At 49.8% G+C, this 13,604-nt stretch overlaps 1 protein-coding gene across 1 annotated transcript in view; it reads left to right on the top strand.

Annotated features, from left to right (window-relative positions):
• Positions 1–13,604, top strand: part of LOC136662436 (trichohyalin-like) — an 85,566-nt gene that overhangs the window by 55,415 nt on the left and 16,547 nt on the right. The window contains exons 26-29 of the mRNA XM_066639652.1: positions 1,121–1,186; positions 7,474–7,578; positions 9,574–9,732; positions 11,384–11,461. Of these exons, the coding sequence (XP_066495749.1) occupies positions 1,121–1,186; positions 7,474–7,578; positions 9,574–9,732; positions 11,384–11,461 (408 nt within the window). The remainder of the gene's footprint in view (positions 1–1,120; positions 1,187–7,473; positions 7,579–9,573; positions 9,733–11,383; positions 11,462–13,604) is intronic.

Here is a 13,604-nt window from a genome sequence, read left to right on the forward strand (position 1 = left end):
GCATTTCTACTACCGAGGGGCCTTCTGCTCCCCCCAAAACTCTTCCATCGATCCATGAAAAGCAAAGTGTTCCACTTGCATACAGATGTAGTGTCTACATGTGTCACATGTACTGGTGTGTGACCCTACAGGAGGGAACTGCCGTAATGCTCCCCTCGAATAGAAGGCTCCCCTTGGAGAGTGAAGGAGACTCCAAATCCTTCCCCCACTCAGATCTGACATCATTCTCTCTCTCACTCTTTTCTCCCCCAGTAGCCATCAACACTCAGGTGACAATCCTATCCACACTTTCCTGGGTGTAAGTCCCATTGACTATAATCTGACTTACTGTTGAGTAGACATGCATGGGATTGGGCTCTCATCCACCCATCTAACAGTCCCCCAAACATCAATCCTCGTAAACGTCTTCCCCAGGACATCATTCCCCTCTTAGCGGGGTGGCAAGGGGACCCTAGTGGCCATGGGAGCCCGCAGCAAGTGGAAGGAGGAAGGAGGGGTCTGGAGAATTGAGGGGGGGGATATAGAATATGAGTGCGTTTGAGTTAATGGACCCAGTGCATCTAAGCCGGTGGTTCCCAAACTTTTCAGCACCAGGATCCACTTTTTAAAACTGTACTCCATTGGGACCCATCTAGGTTTACCAGACTTTTTAAAAAGGTCTAGAAAAAAATATTTTTATTTAAGTAATAATAATCACAAAAAAGACTCTCCACCTTTATCTCTCTGTATTTACACATGCTTGCAAATTGCAGGAGCTCAGCTCCTTGCAGGGCAGTTAGCAGCAACCTTGAAAACTGCAGGAGCTGAGCTCTTTGCAGAGTAATTAGCAACTACAGCATCTGATTTTTCAGTAGCCTCAGGGCTTGAAGCAATTAGTGATCTGATCTTTCCACCATCCTTTGGCAACCCACCCAAAATCAGGTCATGATCCACTAGTGGGTCCAGTCCCACAGTTTGGGAACCACCAATCTAAGCACACTTTATTATGACATTGTATACAAGACTAGAGTGGATTACCTTAATATGGGGGCCCCCTTAGGCATGATGCCCAACTGGGAGCATTTGGTCCAGTTGGCTGAAACCAGCCCTGCTCATTCCTTCTTTCTGTTCATGAATTCAGGCATCAGAGAAGAGCACATCTCCAGGGCTGAGGAGGTCCATCAAGAGACCCCTGGATGAGGCCGAGGTAAGCTCCTTTCAATCTTCAGCCCAGATGAATCAGCCCAAGAAGACAGGTTACAAAGAAGAATCTCTATCCGTGAGTCACGGTCTGCCTTTGGAGGAATGGTGCTTTATGATGGGTGTGTTCTGACCTTTGGAAAGCAATGGAGAAAAGCAAAAGTGAAAAGTGAAAAGCAGGTTTTCTACTTGTTTAAATTAAACCTATACTTAACCCAGGCTAAACCTAATCTAAGTTAGAACATAACCTAAACAGGTCAGTAAATTGGGACACAGGATCTAGAGAGCAATAAATAATTAAACAAACCCAAATAAAAACTAGCTTGAGGTTACAAAAACAGTCCAGCCTAAGAGAACAGAACTAGGAGGGAAAGGACCTAGGAAGGGCCAATTCCCAACCCATTAAGAGCCCCATTAGGCTAATCCAAGCAGTCCATTCAGGAGCCTGCAGAGTAGGTCACGCCCATCAGCAGCCATTTGCCTTCCTGAGCTTTTGTAAACTCACCTGGGAAGGCCAGCCCCCTTTCAATCAGGAAGGAAGGAGGGGGAAGGAGCCAGCCAGGAGTATAAAGCTAGGCAGGCCATCGCGTGAGGCTCTCTGCAGACGTGTGTGGCCTCTGGGAACCCAGTGCCTCTGGGAACTAAGTGCCAGGTAAGGCACAAGAGTTTAGCATCTGGGCGAGTTCAGCAGCAGGGCGAGGAGGCTAGGGCCCCATACACTGCCCTTCCTCTTCCCTAGAGAAAAGGGCTGCTATCCAGTGTACGGTTTTTAAAAGGACCCCTAAATAAAACAACAACAACAAAAAAGCTATGCAGTCAGACAGCCAGCAGCAGGGTGGGGGCTATCCAGTGTTCTGCATCGAGTGCCACATGTATGATTATATGCCTCTGGGGCATAAGTCATGGGTGTGTCCTCGGTGCAAGGAGCTCCAGGGTCTCAGGGAACGCGTCCGCTCCCTTGAAGCCTTGGTGGGCGACCTGGAGAAGCGCAGGCAGGCAGAGGAGGACCGTGGGGAGACTTCTGGGGACGATCAGGCTTCGTCCCAACCTCAGGCGTGCAGCTCCTCGGCTGCCCGGGTGGGAAGTCTCGGGACTGGAGGACGTCATCCTGGAGAGGAGGGAAACAATCCCCTAGGGGGGATCCCTTCTCCAGGGGATGGGCCCGTATCCGAGCGCACTCGGGATACTCCTCGGCGGGAGGGGGGTCGGGGGCTTCTTGTAGTGGGGGATTCGATTATTAGAAACATAGAGAGGGGGGTTTGCGACGGATGTGAGGACCGCATGGTGACTTGCCTGCCTGGTGCGAAGGTTGCGGACATCACTTCTCGTCTAGACAGGCTAGTAGACAGTGCTGGGGGAGAGGTAGTGGCTGTGGTGCATGTCGGCACCAACGACGTGGGCAAGTGTAGCTGGGAGGTCCTGGAGGCCAAATTTAGGCTTTTAGGCAGGAAGCTGAAAGCCAGGACCTCAAAGGTAGCGTTCTCTGAAGTGCTACCTGTTCCACGCGCAGGGCCAGCTAGGCAGGCGGAGATCAGGGGTCTCAATGCGTGGATGAGACGGTGGTGTAGGGAGGAGGGGTTTAGATTCGTTAGGCACTGGGGAACGTTTTGGGACAAGCGGGGCCTGTACAAGAGGGACGGGCTACATTTGAACCAGAATGGAACCAGACTGCTGGCGCATAACATTAAAAAGGTGGCAGAGCAGCTTTTAAACTGATCCCTGGGGGAAGGCCGACAGGAGCCGAGGGGCATCCGGTTCGGGACTCCTCATCCCTATGGGATGAGGATGGGGAGGTTAGAGAACAACAAGACAAAGGCAGGGTAGGAGAAGAAATTGGGAAAGGTAGGGAGATGGGATGTGATAGACGGTTTGGCACAATGAGAGGATGCGGGGACAAAGGAGCGAATAAGCAGCCCATCCTGGGGCATTCCGTGTATAAATGCTTTTATGCGAATGCCCGAAGTCTACGAGCAAAGGTGGGAGAACTGGAATGTCTGGTGACAAGGGAAAATATTGACATAGTGGGCATAACGGAAACCTGGTGGAATGCGGAGAATCAGTGGGATACCGCAATCCCGGGCTATAAACTCTACAGGAGGGACAGGCAGGGGCGTGTTGGAGGTGGGGTGGCCCTTTATGTTAAGGAAGGGATAGAATCCAGCAAAGTAGAGATTGAAGGTGGGTCCGACTCCACCGTAGAATCTCTGTGGGTTAAATTACCAGGCTTGAGCAGCGATGTAATACTGGGGGTGTGCTATCGTCCTCCAGACCAGAAATCTGATGGGGACCTTGAAATGAGGAAACATATCAGGGAGGTGACAAGGAAGGACAGGGTTGTAATCATGGGGGACTTCAATTATCCTCATATTGACTGGGTCAATTTGTGTTCTGGTCACGATAAGGAAACCGGATTTCTTGACGTGCTAAATGACTGTGGCTTAGATCAGCTAGTCACGGAGCCCACCAGAGGACAGGTGACTCTGGATTTAATTTTGTGCGGTACGCAGGACCTGGTTAGAGATGTAAACGTTACTGAGCCATTGGGGAACAGTGATCATGCTGCGATCCGTTTTGACGTGCACGTTGGGGGAAGAATACCAGGCAAATCTCTAACAAAAACCCTTGACTTCCGACGGGCGGACTTCCCTCAAATGAGGAGGCTGGTTAGAAGGAGGTTGAAAGGGAGGGTAAAAAGAGTCCAGTCTCTCCAGAGTGCATGGAGGCTGCTTAAAACAACAGTAATAGAGGCCCAGCAGAGGTGTATACCGCAAAGAAAGAAGGGTTCCACTAAATCCAGGAGAGTGCCCGCATGGCTAACCAGCCAAGTTAGAGAGGCTGTGAAGGGCAAGGAAGCTTCCTTCCGTAAATGGAAGTCTTGCCCTAATGAAGAGAATAAAAAGGAACATAAACTGTGGCAAAAGAAATGTAAGAAGGTGATAGGGGAGGCCAACCGAGACTATGAGGAACGCATGGCCAGCAACATTAAGGGGAATAATAAAAGCTTCTTCAAATATGTTAGAAGCAGGAAACCCGCCAGAGAAGCGGTTGGCCCTCTGGATGGTGAGGGAGGGAAAGGGGAGATAAAAGGAGACTTAGAGATGGCAGAGAAATTAAATGAGTTCTTTGCATCTGTCTTCACGGCAGAAGACCTCGGGCAGATACCACTGCCCGAACGGCCCCTCCTAACCGAGGAGTTAAGTCAGATAGAGGTTAAAAGAGAAGATGTTTCAGACCTCATTGATAAATTAAAGATCAATAAGTCACCGGGCCCTGATGGCATACACCCAAGGGTTATTAAGGAATTGAAGAATGAAGTTGCAGATCTCTTGACTAAGGTATGCAACTTGTCCCTCAAAACAGCCACGGTACCAGAAGATTGGAGGATAGCAAATGTCACGCCTATTTTTAAAAAGGGAAAGAGGGGGGACCCGGGAAACTATAGGCCGGTCAGCCTAACATCTATACCGGGTAAGATGGTGGAATGCCTCATCAAAGATAGGATCTCAAAACACATAGACGAACAGGCCTTGCTGAGGGAGAGTCAGCATGGCTTCTGTAAGGGTAAGTCTTGCCTCACAAACCTTATAGAATTCTTTGAAAAGGTCAACAGGCATGTGGATGCGGGAGAACCCGTGGATATTATATATCTGGACTTTCAGAAGGCGTTTGACACGGTCCCTCACCAAAGGCTACTGAAAAAACTCCACAGTCAGGGAATTAGAGGACAGGTCCTCTCCTGGATTGAGAACTGGTTGGAGGCCAGGAAGCAGAGAGTGGGTGTCAATGGGCAATTTTCACAATGGAGAGAGGTGAAAAGCGGTGTGCCCCAAGGATCTGTCCTGGGACCAGTGCTTTTCAACCTCTTCATAAATGACCTGGAGACAGGGTTGAGCAGTGAAGTGGCTAAGTTTGCAGATGACACCAAACTTTTCCGAGTGGTAAAGACCAGAAGTGATTGTGAGGAGCTCCAGAAGGATCTCTCCAGACTGGCAGAATGGGCAGCAAAATGGCAGATGCGCTTCAATGTCAGTAAGTGTAAAGTCATGCACATTGGGGCAAAAAATCAAAACTTTAGATATAGGCTGATGGGTTCTGAGCTGTCTGTGACAGATCAGGAGAGAGATCTTGGGGTGGTGGTGGACAGGTCGATGAAAGTGTCGACCCAATGTGCGACAGCAGTGAAGAAGGCCAATTCTATGCTTGGGATCATTAGGAAGGGTATTGAGAACAAAACGGCTAATATTATAATGTCGTTGTACAAATCTATGGTAAGGCCACACCTGGAGTATTGTGTCCAGTTCTGGTCACCGCATCTCAAAAAAGACATAGTGGAAATGGAAAAGGTGCAAAAGAGAGCGACTAAGATGATTATGGGGCTGGGGCACCTTCCTTATGAGGAAAGGCTACGGCGTTTGGGCCTCTTCAGCCTAGAAAAGAGATGCTTGAGGGGGGACATGATTGAGACATACAAAATTATGCAGGGGATGGACAGAGTGGATAGGGAGATGCTCTTTACACTCTCACATAATACCAGAACCAGGGGACATCCACTAAAATTGAGTGTTGGGCGGGTTAGGACAGACAAAAGAAAATATTTCTTTACTCAGCGCGTGGTCGGTCTGTGGAACTCCTTGCCACAGGATGTGGTGATGGCGTCTAGGCTAGACGCCTTTAAAAGGGGATTGGACGAGTTTCTGGAGGAAAAATCCATTATGGGGTACAAGCCATGATGTGTATGCGCAACCTCCTGATTTTAGGAATGGGTTAAGTCAGAATGCCAGACGTAGGGGAGAGCACCAGGATGAGGTCTCTTGTTATCTGGTGTGCTCCCTGGGGCATTTGGTGGGCCGCTGTGAGATACAGGAAGCTGGACTAGATGGGCCTATGGCCTGATCCAGTGGGGCTGTTCTTATGTTCTTATGTTCTTATCCATAGGGGGAGAAAGGAGGCGCAAGTCTAAAGGTCTCCTCTCGTAATATAGGGTTGATCGTGGAGTGTGTAGAATCATAGGCAAGAGATGCAAAATAAATGCAGTGTGAGAGGCTACGTAGAGCATGTGATGAAAGGCAAAACAGGAGATGCCAGGCCCTGACTTTAGCGCAGGGGTGCCCAAACCCCGGCACTGGGGCCACTTGCAGCCCTCGAAGCCTCTCAATGCGACCCTCAGGGAGCCCCCAGTCTCCAATGAGCCTCTGGCCCTCCGGAGATTTGTTGGAGCCCACACTGGCCCAGCGCAACTGCTCTCAGCATGAGGGTGACTGTTTGACCTCTTGTGTGAGCTGTGGAATGAGGGCTCCCTCCACTGCTTGCTGTTTCAAGTCTGTGAGGCAGCAGAGACAGCAAAGGAAAGGCCAGCCCTGCTTTTTGCAAGGCCTTTTATAGGCCTTGAGCTATTGAAAGACCTTCATTCATTCATATAATTTCATCTTTAAGATATTCATTTATGAAAACCTATGTAAATTAATTCTTTTTTTTAACCCAGCCCCCGACACAGTGTCAGAGAGACGATGTGGCCCTCCTGCCAAAAACTTTGGACACCCACTGCTTTAGTGCACTGGTTCCCAACCTGTAGTTCCACAGGTGGTCCGCAAGTTCCTGAAAAGTGGTCCATGAGGTCTAGAAAAAAAAGATCATCAGCTTTTATCGCTTCCAGCATCCCGTCGAGCGAGCACTCCCCTAAGGACCACTGAAGTGTTGGCTGCGGCTGTGGACAGTCCATGCTCTGCCCTTTCTGGTGGTCTCTGGGGGAGCGCTCGCTCAGCGAGAGGGCAAAGACCACCAGAGAGGGTGGCAAACGGACTGCCCACAGCTGCCACTGGAACTTCCAGTGACTTGCCAAGTGCTCCCCTGTGGACTACCATATCTAACTTTATTTGTTGTGTGCAGGAGGATGTGGGGGTTGCATGTGGTCCACAACAATTCCAGTTTTTGCCTCAGTGCTCCGTAGGCTCCTGAAGGTTGCTTTAGCGGGAGGCAAATCAAAGACATCTTGCTCTCACGAGCCTGCTTCAAACAAGCTCCGTGTATCTGTTTTCACCAAAGAACTGCACAAAGGAGGCTCGGTACTTATAGCCCTCTTCTCTCCCTCACCATTGCTAATGATGCAGCCGTGATGACGGAGTGCGCAATGGTGGAGGAAGAGACCAGAAGGCCAATCAGAGGTAAGTAAACAGTACTTTTTTGGTCGGTGTTTAGATCAGGAGATCCACCACATCATCATGACTATTAGGAATATAGAATCACCACATGATTTGCGTAACAAAGAACTGAGTCAATGCTTCCCTTTTCCCAAAGGACTTACCACCGGCAAACCGGCAAAAAACCGACCATCTGAGAGCCGTCCCTTCGAGAGCGCTGGAAGACCTCAATGACCTCTGTGACAGGCTGAATAAACTGGAGGTGGGGCCCAAAAAAGAGCCAGCCAATGTAGACCAGGCCAAGGAGGAAACCATGGAAACAAAGTGTTGCCTTTGCTGCCCAGAATGACTTCACTGCCCTTACACGTCGTTCGCTGCACCTTCAATACTTACCTTGTTGCCACCACCTCTGGCGACGTTACTGGTGCCCGAGAATCCCAAGCAAATGGATTCACTTCCCTCTCCTGTATGGTTTGATGACACTGTGAAACAACAAAGTGCCTCTGATTTAGATCCTCCGTTGTTTGTCCCCCGCCTTAAAAAGCAGGCTGCTCCTGTATATGGAGGTTCCATTTTGCTATTACGGCTAACCACTGTGGCAAGAAGGACTTTTGCATTATGATTTGGTTCTAAGAAGCTATCTAAGCTGGCACCTTAACGTTGCAAACAGTTATTTCATTTGTTGATTTTACCAATTTACAAGTTTATATTTCTATTTATATAATTTCCATAATGCCCCCCCACATGCTTTATCTTGTGCCCTGAGTACAGTAGTGTAATGTTGATGTTTTTTTAATTCACGTTCATGTTTTTACTGTGTGTCTTTTATATTGTCCATTTTCTCTATGTCCTGGAAATTGTTTTTTGCGAATAAAGTTCTCAATCAATCAATGAATCAATCATAAATTCTATGTTTGTAAAATCAGAATGTAGGATAGTTATAGCGATAACCCAATTTTTCCAGAAGAGATTCACCAAAATATGAGAAGCTCTTCAAACCCTTTTTGTTTTGGTGGCCGGCTTCAGTGGCCAGGTTTCCGTTTTTACCTGGAGACATTTTCCTGTGCATGTGTCATTTATCCTTGGTTTGTTTAGATATGTGTTCATGTGCTCTAGGGATGGGAGCAGACTAGAAGTAAACTGAATGAATTTGGCTACAAGCAGTACAAGAATTTGGTTCAAGCAGTCTGGATCTGGTCTGTCAATGTGTGCGTGGAGAAGGGAGGAATGCGCTGCGGTTGCACAGCACGTCCTCCTATAAGCTCCGACTGGTCATCATTGTAGCTCAGCCAAAGTCATATGATCTCAAGTATCTCACCTGTGGCTGACCCAGAAACAAAGGAGTCAGGCATGGCCAATAGGGGCTTATTTTGGAACAATGTGTTGGAGAATCTCAAACCCTTTCACAGCATCAGAGTCCCACAGGGATCGAACCGGTTGGCAGCACTGGAAAAACAGGTCCTCAGTCAAGCATAAATCTACAAAGGTGAAGACAGACAGAACATTGAGGTGGTGACCACAGTGGGTTCTTCACCGGCAATGGGATTCTGGCTCCATAACTCGACTCGCATGTGCGCATACCAGCGCATGGAACTCTGGTTTAGCAATCAGGCTTGTCTCCTCCATGCTACAGGCAGTCTGTTTGCTTTACTTGCTGACCTCCTCCCAGATCAGACCATACAGATTCAATTACAAAACCATAAGCACAGCCTAAATGTGGTGGCGTCACTAAGAATGGCGACACTCCCATTCACTTTATTTATTTCTTTAAATAGTTAACAGTGCAGGTCACCCAACAGATCAGTAACTAACAAACAAACAAAATGGTCAACACAACTGGCACTCAGACAACTGAGTAAGAGCTGTGGTGTTGGCTTTGATACATGAAAATGAGAGTTGACTCATACTAACGCCTCATTGGTTCCCCGCTGTGTCATCACACCTCATTGGCTCTCGGAACAATCAATCTCATTGGTCTTGTGTTAAAATAATCCACTTTTTGTTACATACGGCTGTTGTGTTATCCTTTTGTGGTTATTTGGCTCTAACATATGATAGAATACAGACAATTCAGCATGGTTTATTTCATTATATGCTGCATTAAATTACCCATCAAATGATACATAACACGAAGGTGTTATTCACAAATATCCAGATTTTCACAATGTTCTCCAGTAGTGGTGTCACTTGCCCCAATGCACCCTCCCCCAGTGGTGCCACTGCCCCTGAGTTCTCTACCCAGCCTGGGCCCTTGCAGAGCCACAGGGTTCCGACACCCATGGCGACCAGAATTCCAAAGGATGCTGCAGGAGACCGTTGGCTTTGGAGCGGAATCCACGCCCTGCTCAAAGAGAGGGAGAGGGAGATGGGGACGATGTGGCAGTACCCGATCATCGCTGGAAAGCCTTCACAGGCGGTAAGAGGGGCTACTTCTCTAGAAGCGGGTGATGGAGGGAGGAGGCTGGTGGGAGAGAAGGAGTCTGGTACCTCAGTAGGAGGAGGGGAGCCGGTTCCCAGCAGAAGCAGGTCACTGAGCTGGATTTCCAACAGGATCAAGTGATGAAGGAGCAGTGACACTCTTTCCATCTGTTTTCAGCAGTGAAAAGCAGCCTCAACTGTAGCAGCCTGTGACAGGATAGCCCGTGCACTGCCTGGTGCCTTCCTGTTCCTGCGCATTCGTGTGCAGGGAGAAGTCTGGGGACAAGATCCCCTCACCCAGACTGTCAGAGGTTGAGCTTCCCTGTTGAGGAAGAGCAACCTGGAAACAAGCCACGTTGACACCAACAGAGGGAGAAGGTGGGGTGGATGACTCCCCTGGAGGCAGGAACCTGTAACAAGGAACTGCCCCCATATGTAGACACCCTGGCCCTTGTAACTGGACAAAGAGGCCCTTTTCAAGTGCTGCTCCTCTGGTATTTAGCAGGGGATAAGTAACTGTCCCTCCTTACTCCAGCGCAGCCTAGTTTAGTGATTTTCAACCTTTTTCATCTCACGACACACTGACGAGGCACTAAAACAGTCAAGACACGCCACCAGGTTTTTGACGATTGACAAGGCACATCATGCTGCCAGTGAGGGGCTCACATCTCCCACTGGCCCTATTTGAAGAGTGTAGCTCAAGCCAGCTATGGGTGATTTTCGGCACACAGAAATTCTGTAATTCAACCTATCTGCACACCCCACTGGGCAGCTGCTTGCAATTTACGAGACTCAGGGCACAATCTAGACCTGCACTTGGGCCAAAGCAAGTGTCGCAAAAGTGCCATAAAGTTTTCCCGAGCCTCCCCGCACCATCACAGGCAAACATTGGGGAAACGGTCTGTTGGCCGAGCTTGGCCAACTCAGGGATCTGGGGGTGTGTGGGGAGTCCAGGGAGGAGACGGGAGGGAGGCGTTTGGGGTGGGGGAGGGCAGGTGGTGGGTGGGACCATGGGCGGGCAGGCGGGCGGAGAGCAGGAGGCAGCGCCAGGATCCAGCAGTCCTGACCACATTCTCAGGTGCTCCAGGGCAGTCCTTGGCTACTTGAATTTGCATCAGCTTATCGTGTGGCGCAGATCCGAATAGATTGATTGGTGCTGCTGCAGCATGACATGGGGTAAGGGGACGTGTTTGCCCTTGCCCCAGGCTGGCCTGCAGTTAGCCCCAAATTTAGCGCTGGCCAGTGCAAGTTAGGAATGTGCCCTCAGGCTCAGGCAAGCCGGTGAAGTTGGCAAAGGTTGTCTGATGACAAGTTCCCGTCACCACCATCCAAACAGCTTTCTCAGGGAAACCCGGGAAGAAGCAGCAGTTCTGTTTCAACTGGCTTAAAACCCTCCAGCTGCTTCACTGGCACATGCCCACTACCGATGTGCCCTCCATTGTTTCAGGCAGGGGCCATTGTCTGTGACAAGCTTTCGGAGCACTGAGGATCCCCCGATGTGTCTGGAGACTCCCTTTTGGGGAGCTTGGAGGAATCCTGAAGATATGTGCTTCAGTGTTCCCCTTTTTCCTTGACGTGTTGACATCTTCTGAGGAAGCGCCAGTTCAACCCGCCGGTTACTAACCCGCTGATGAAACTTTTGTTCACAGGTAGAAAGCAGACGCTGGAATCTGGGCCTGGGCTGCACCAGCTACGCAGCAAAGCAGATTATGGAGAAGATCCGGCAGGTAAAGCTTCCAGTGCTCTTGTATTCCAGGCAGTGTTTCTCAAACGGTGGGTCAGGACCCACTCATTGGGTCGCATGCCAATTTCAAGAGGGTCCCCATTCATTTCAATGCGTATTTTGTTTTTAATATATTAGTCTTGATGCTACCATGGTATGTGACTGCTTTTGGGGAAACGTTACAGATCAGTACTTTGAACAGGCTGCTGAGTATATGCTTTTAACAATGACAGTAAATGGGACTTACTCCTGGGTAAGTGTGATTGCAGCCTAGGATTGTTCAACTGTGTCCTGCTTGATGATGTCACTTCCAGTCGTGACATCACTTCTGGTGGGTCCTGACAGATTCTGCTTCTAAAAAGTGCGTCCTGGTGCTAAAAGTGTGAGAATTCAAAAAAGGGGTTAGAACCGGTCAAGGGAGCCCTGATCACATTGTGTCAAAAAGACTCACGACTTGAGACTTTTCGAGTAGCGAAAACACTCCGGGCAACTCAGAAAGTCTGCCTGTTAGGACTCATTTTCAAGTCGAGTCATGGGGGGCAGAAACCCGTGACTCGACTCAAGTCAAGCCGCACTGGACTCGTCCATACCTGCCAGATTGCGTTGCTGCTTTCCCCCTTAAAGGGGCATAGGCCAGTGCTTCCCAGGTTGGTGTGTCACGACCCAGCAGTTCGGGAACCGCTGCTTTAGATCCATTTATTCTCATGCAGCTCTGTATCTCCATTGCGGGATCTGCCCTCCCCCCGGGGACTCTACAGGTTATTTCAACGGGGCCCGAGCAGCAGTAGAATTACCCCGTTTCTGTTGAGACCACAATGAGCGCTGTCTGCTTTGCTGGACACGGCTTGTTTTCGTCAGGTGCTTGACATTCATCAGGCCCTCGTTACGCCACGGGGCCTGATGGGTGGAAGTTAATCCCTCTCCCCAGAGTCCAGATCATGCTTTATCCTAAGAGTCCATAAGCTCTGGCTCCTATGAGGCTCCTCTAGGTCAAGTCCACACACCCGAGAGTTCCACGAGTCTCTATATCAATACGAGCCCCGGCACTGCCAACCAGGGTGCTGGTGGGAGTTCCAGGTCAGAAGTGAGTGCTGGTAGCGGGCGTAAGGTTGTCGGGAGGCACCAGTGCCCGGTTGTTCTTTCCTCTCCAGCTGGGTTCTGAGGCAACCCCTGGGTTTCTCCAGGCGGGCCCAGCCTCCCTGCTGCAAGGCCGTGACTCCTCTCCCAGGCCTGGCTGGAGGCTCCTGCCCTTCCCTGGCCAATGCCTCCTGCCTCTGAGGCAATAGGCAAGTTGTGCCTCTGCTCCAGGGTCCCAAGCGCCAGGCAGAGCCTCCTCTCCTTATGAATCCAGCAGCCGACCTTAAGGGCCCTACCCCTCCTTGAGAGCCTTCAGGCCCTACACATGAGGTGACCACTTGCCTGGGGACAGGATCCTGGCTGCACTTATCCTTTTCCCCTACTTCTAAGGAGTCCTTTACTCCTGAGGAGTCCCTTGCTCCTGAGGGCATCTGTGTTGCCCTGATGACAACCTCCCAGTAGAGAAAGTCCAGAATCATAGCATTGTTGTGACTGAACAGCAAGTAGGGGAACAATGGGTTAAGTACGGGATCAGACCAGGGCCTATCTCGCCCAGCTTCCTGTATCTCACAGCAGCCCCTCGGATGCCTCTGGGAGCACACAAGGCCACAGGATACTTGCATCTTGCTGCCATTCCCTTGCATGTAGCACTCTATTGACCCTTGCTCCCCCCCAACAAAGACATCAGACTTCACCCGAGTCCAACCTGGGCCACTTCATGAAACACAAATGACCAATTTTTAGTGCATGAAACCTTCTGAACACACTGTCCCTCCCTTGCCATTCTGGGGTAGGTGAAGAAACAGCCATCCAAGACCAGTTCGGATGACAGAATAAAAATTCCCACCCAGCCCTCGTGCTGAGCGAACAGCTAATCTCAGACTTTGCGTACCCATCATGGCTTGTAACGTGTGATTGAGTTTTCCTCCAGAAATCTATCCGATTCCCTTTTAAAGGCATCTAGGCCAGATGCCATCACCACATCCTGGGGCAAGGAGTTCCGGGGACTAATCACACACTGGGCAAATAAATATTTTCTTTTTTCTGTCTTAACTCTCCCAACACTCAAT

The sequence above is a fragment of the Tiliqua scincoides genome, chromosome 11 (genome assembly GCF_035046505.1).
Source record: "Tiliqua scincoides isolate rTilSci1 chromosome 11, rTilSci1.hap2, whole genome shotgun sequence".
NCBI classification, from domain to species: Eukaryota; Metazoa; Chordata; class Lepidosauria; order Squamata; family Scincidae; genus Tiliqua; species Tiliqua scincoides.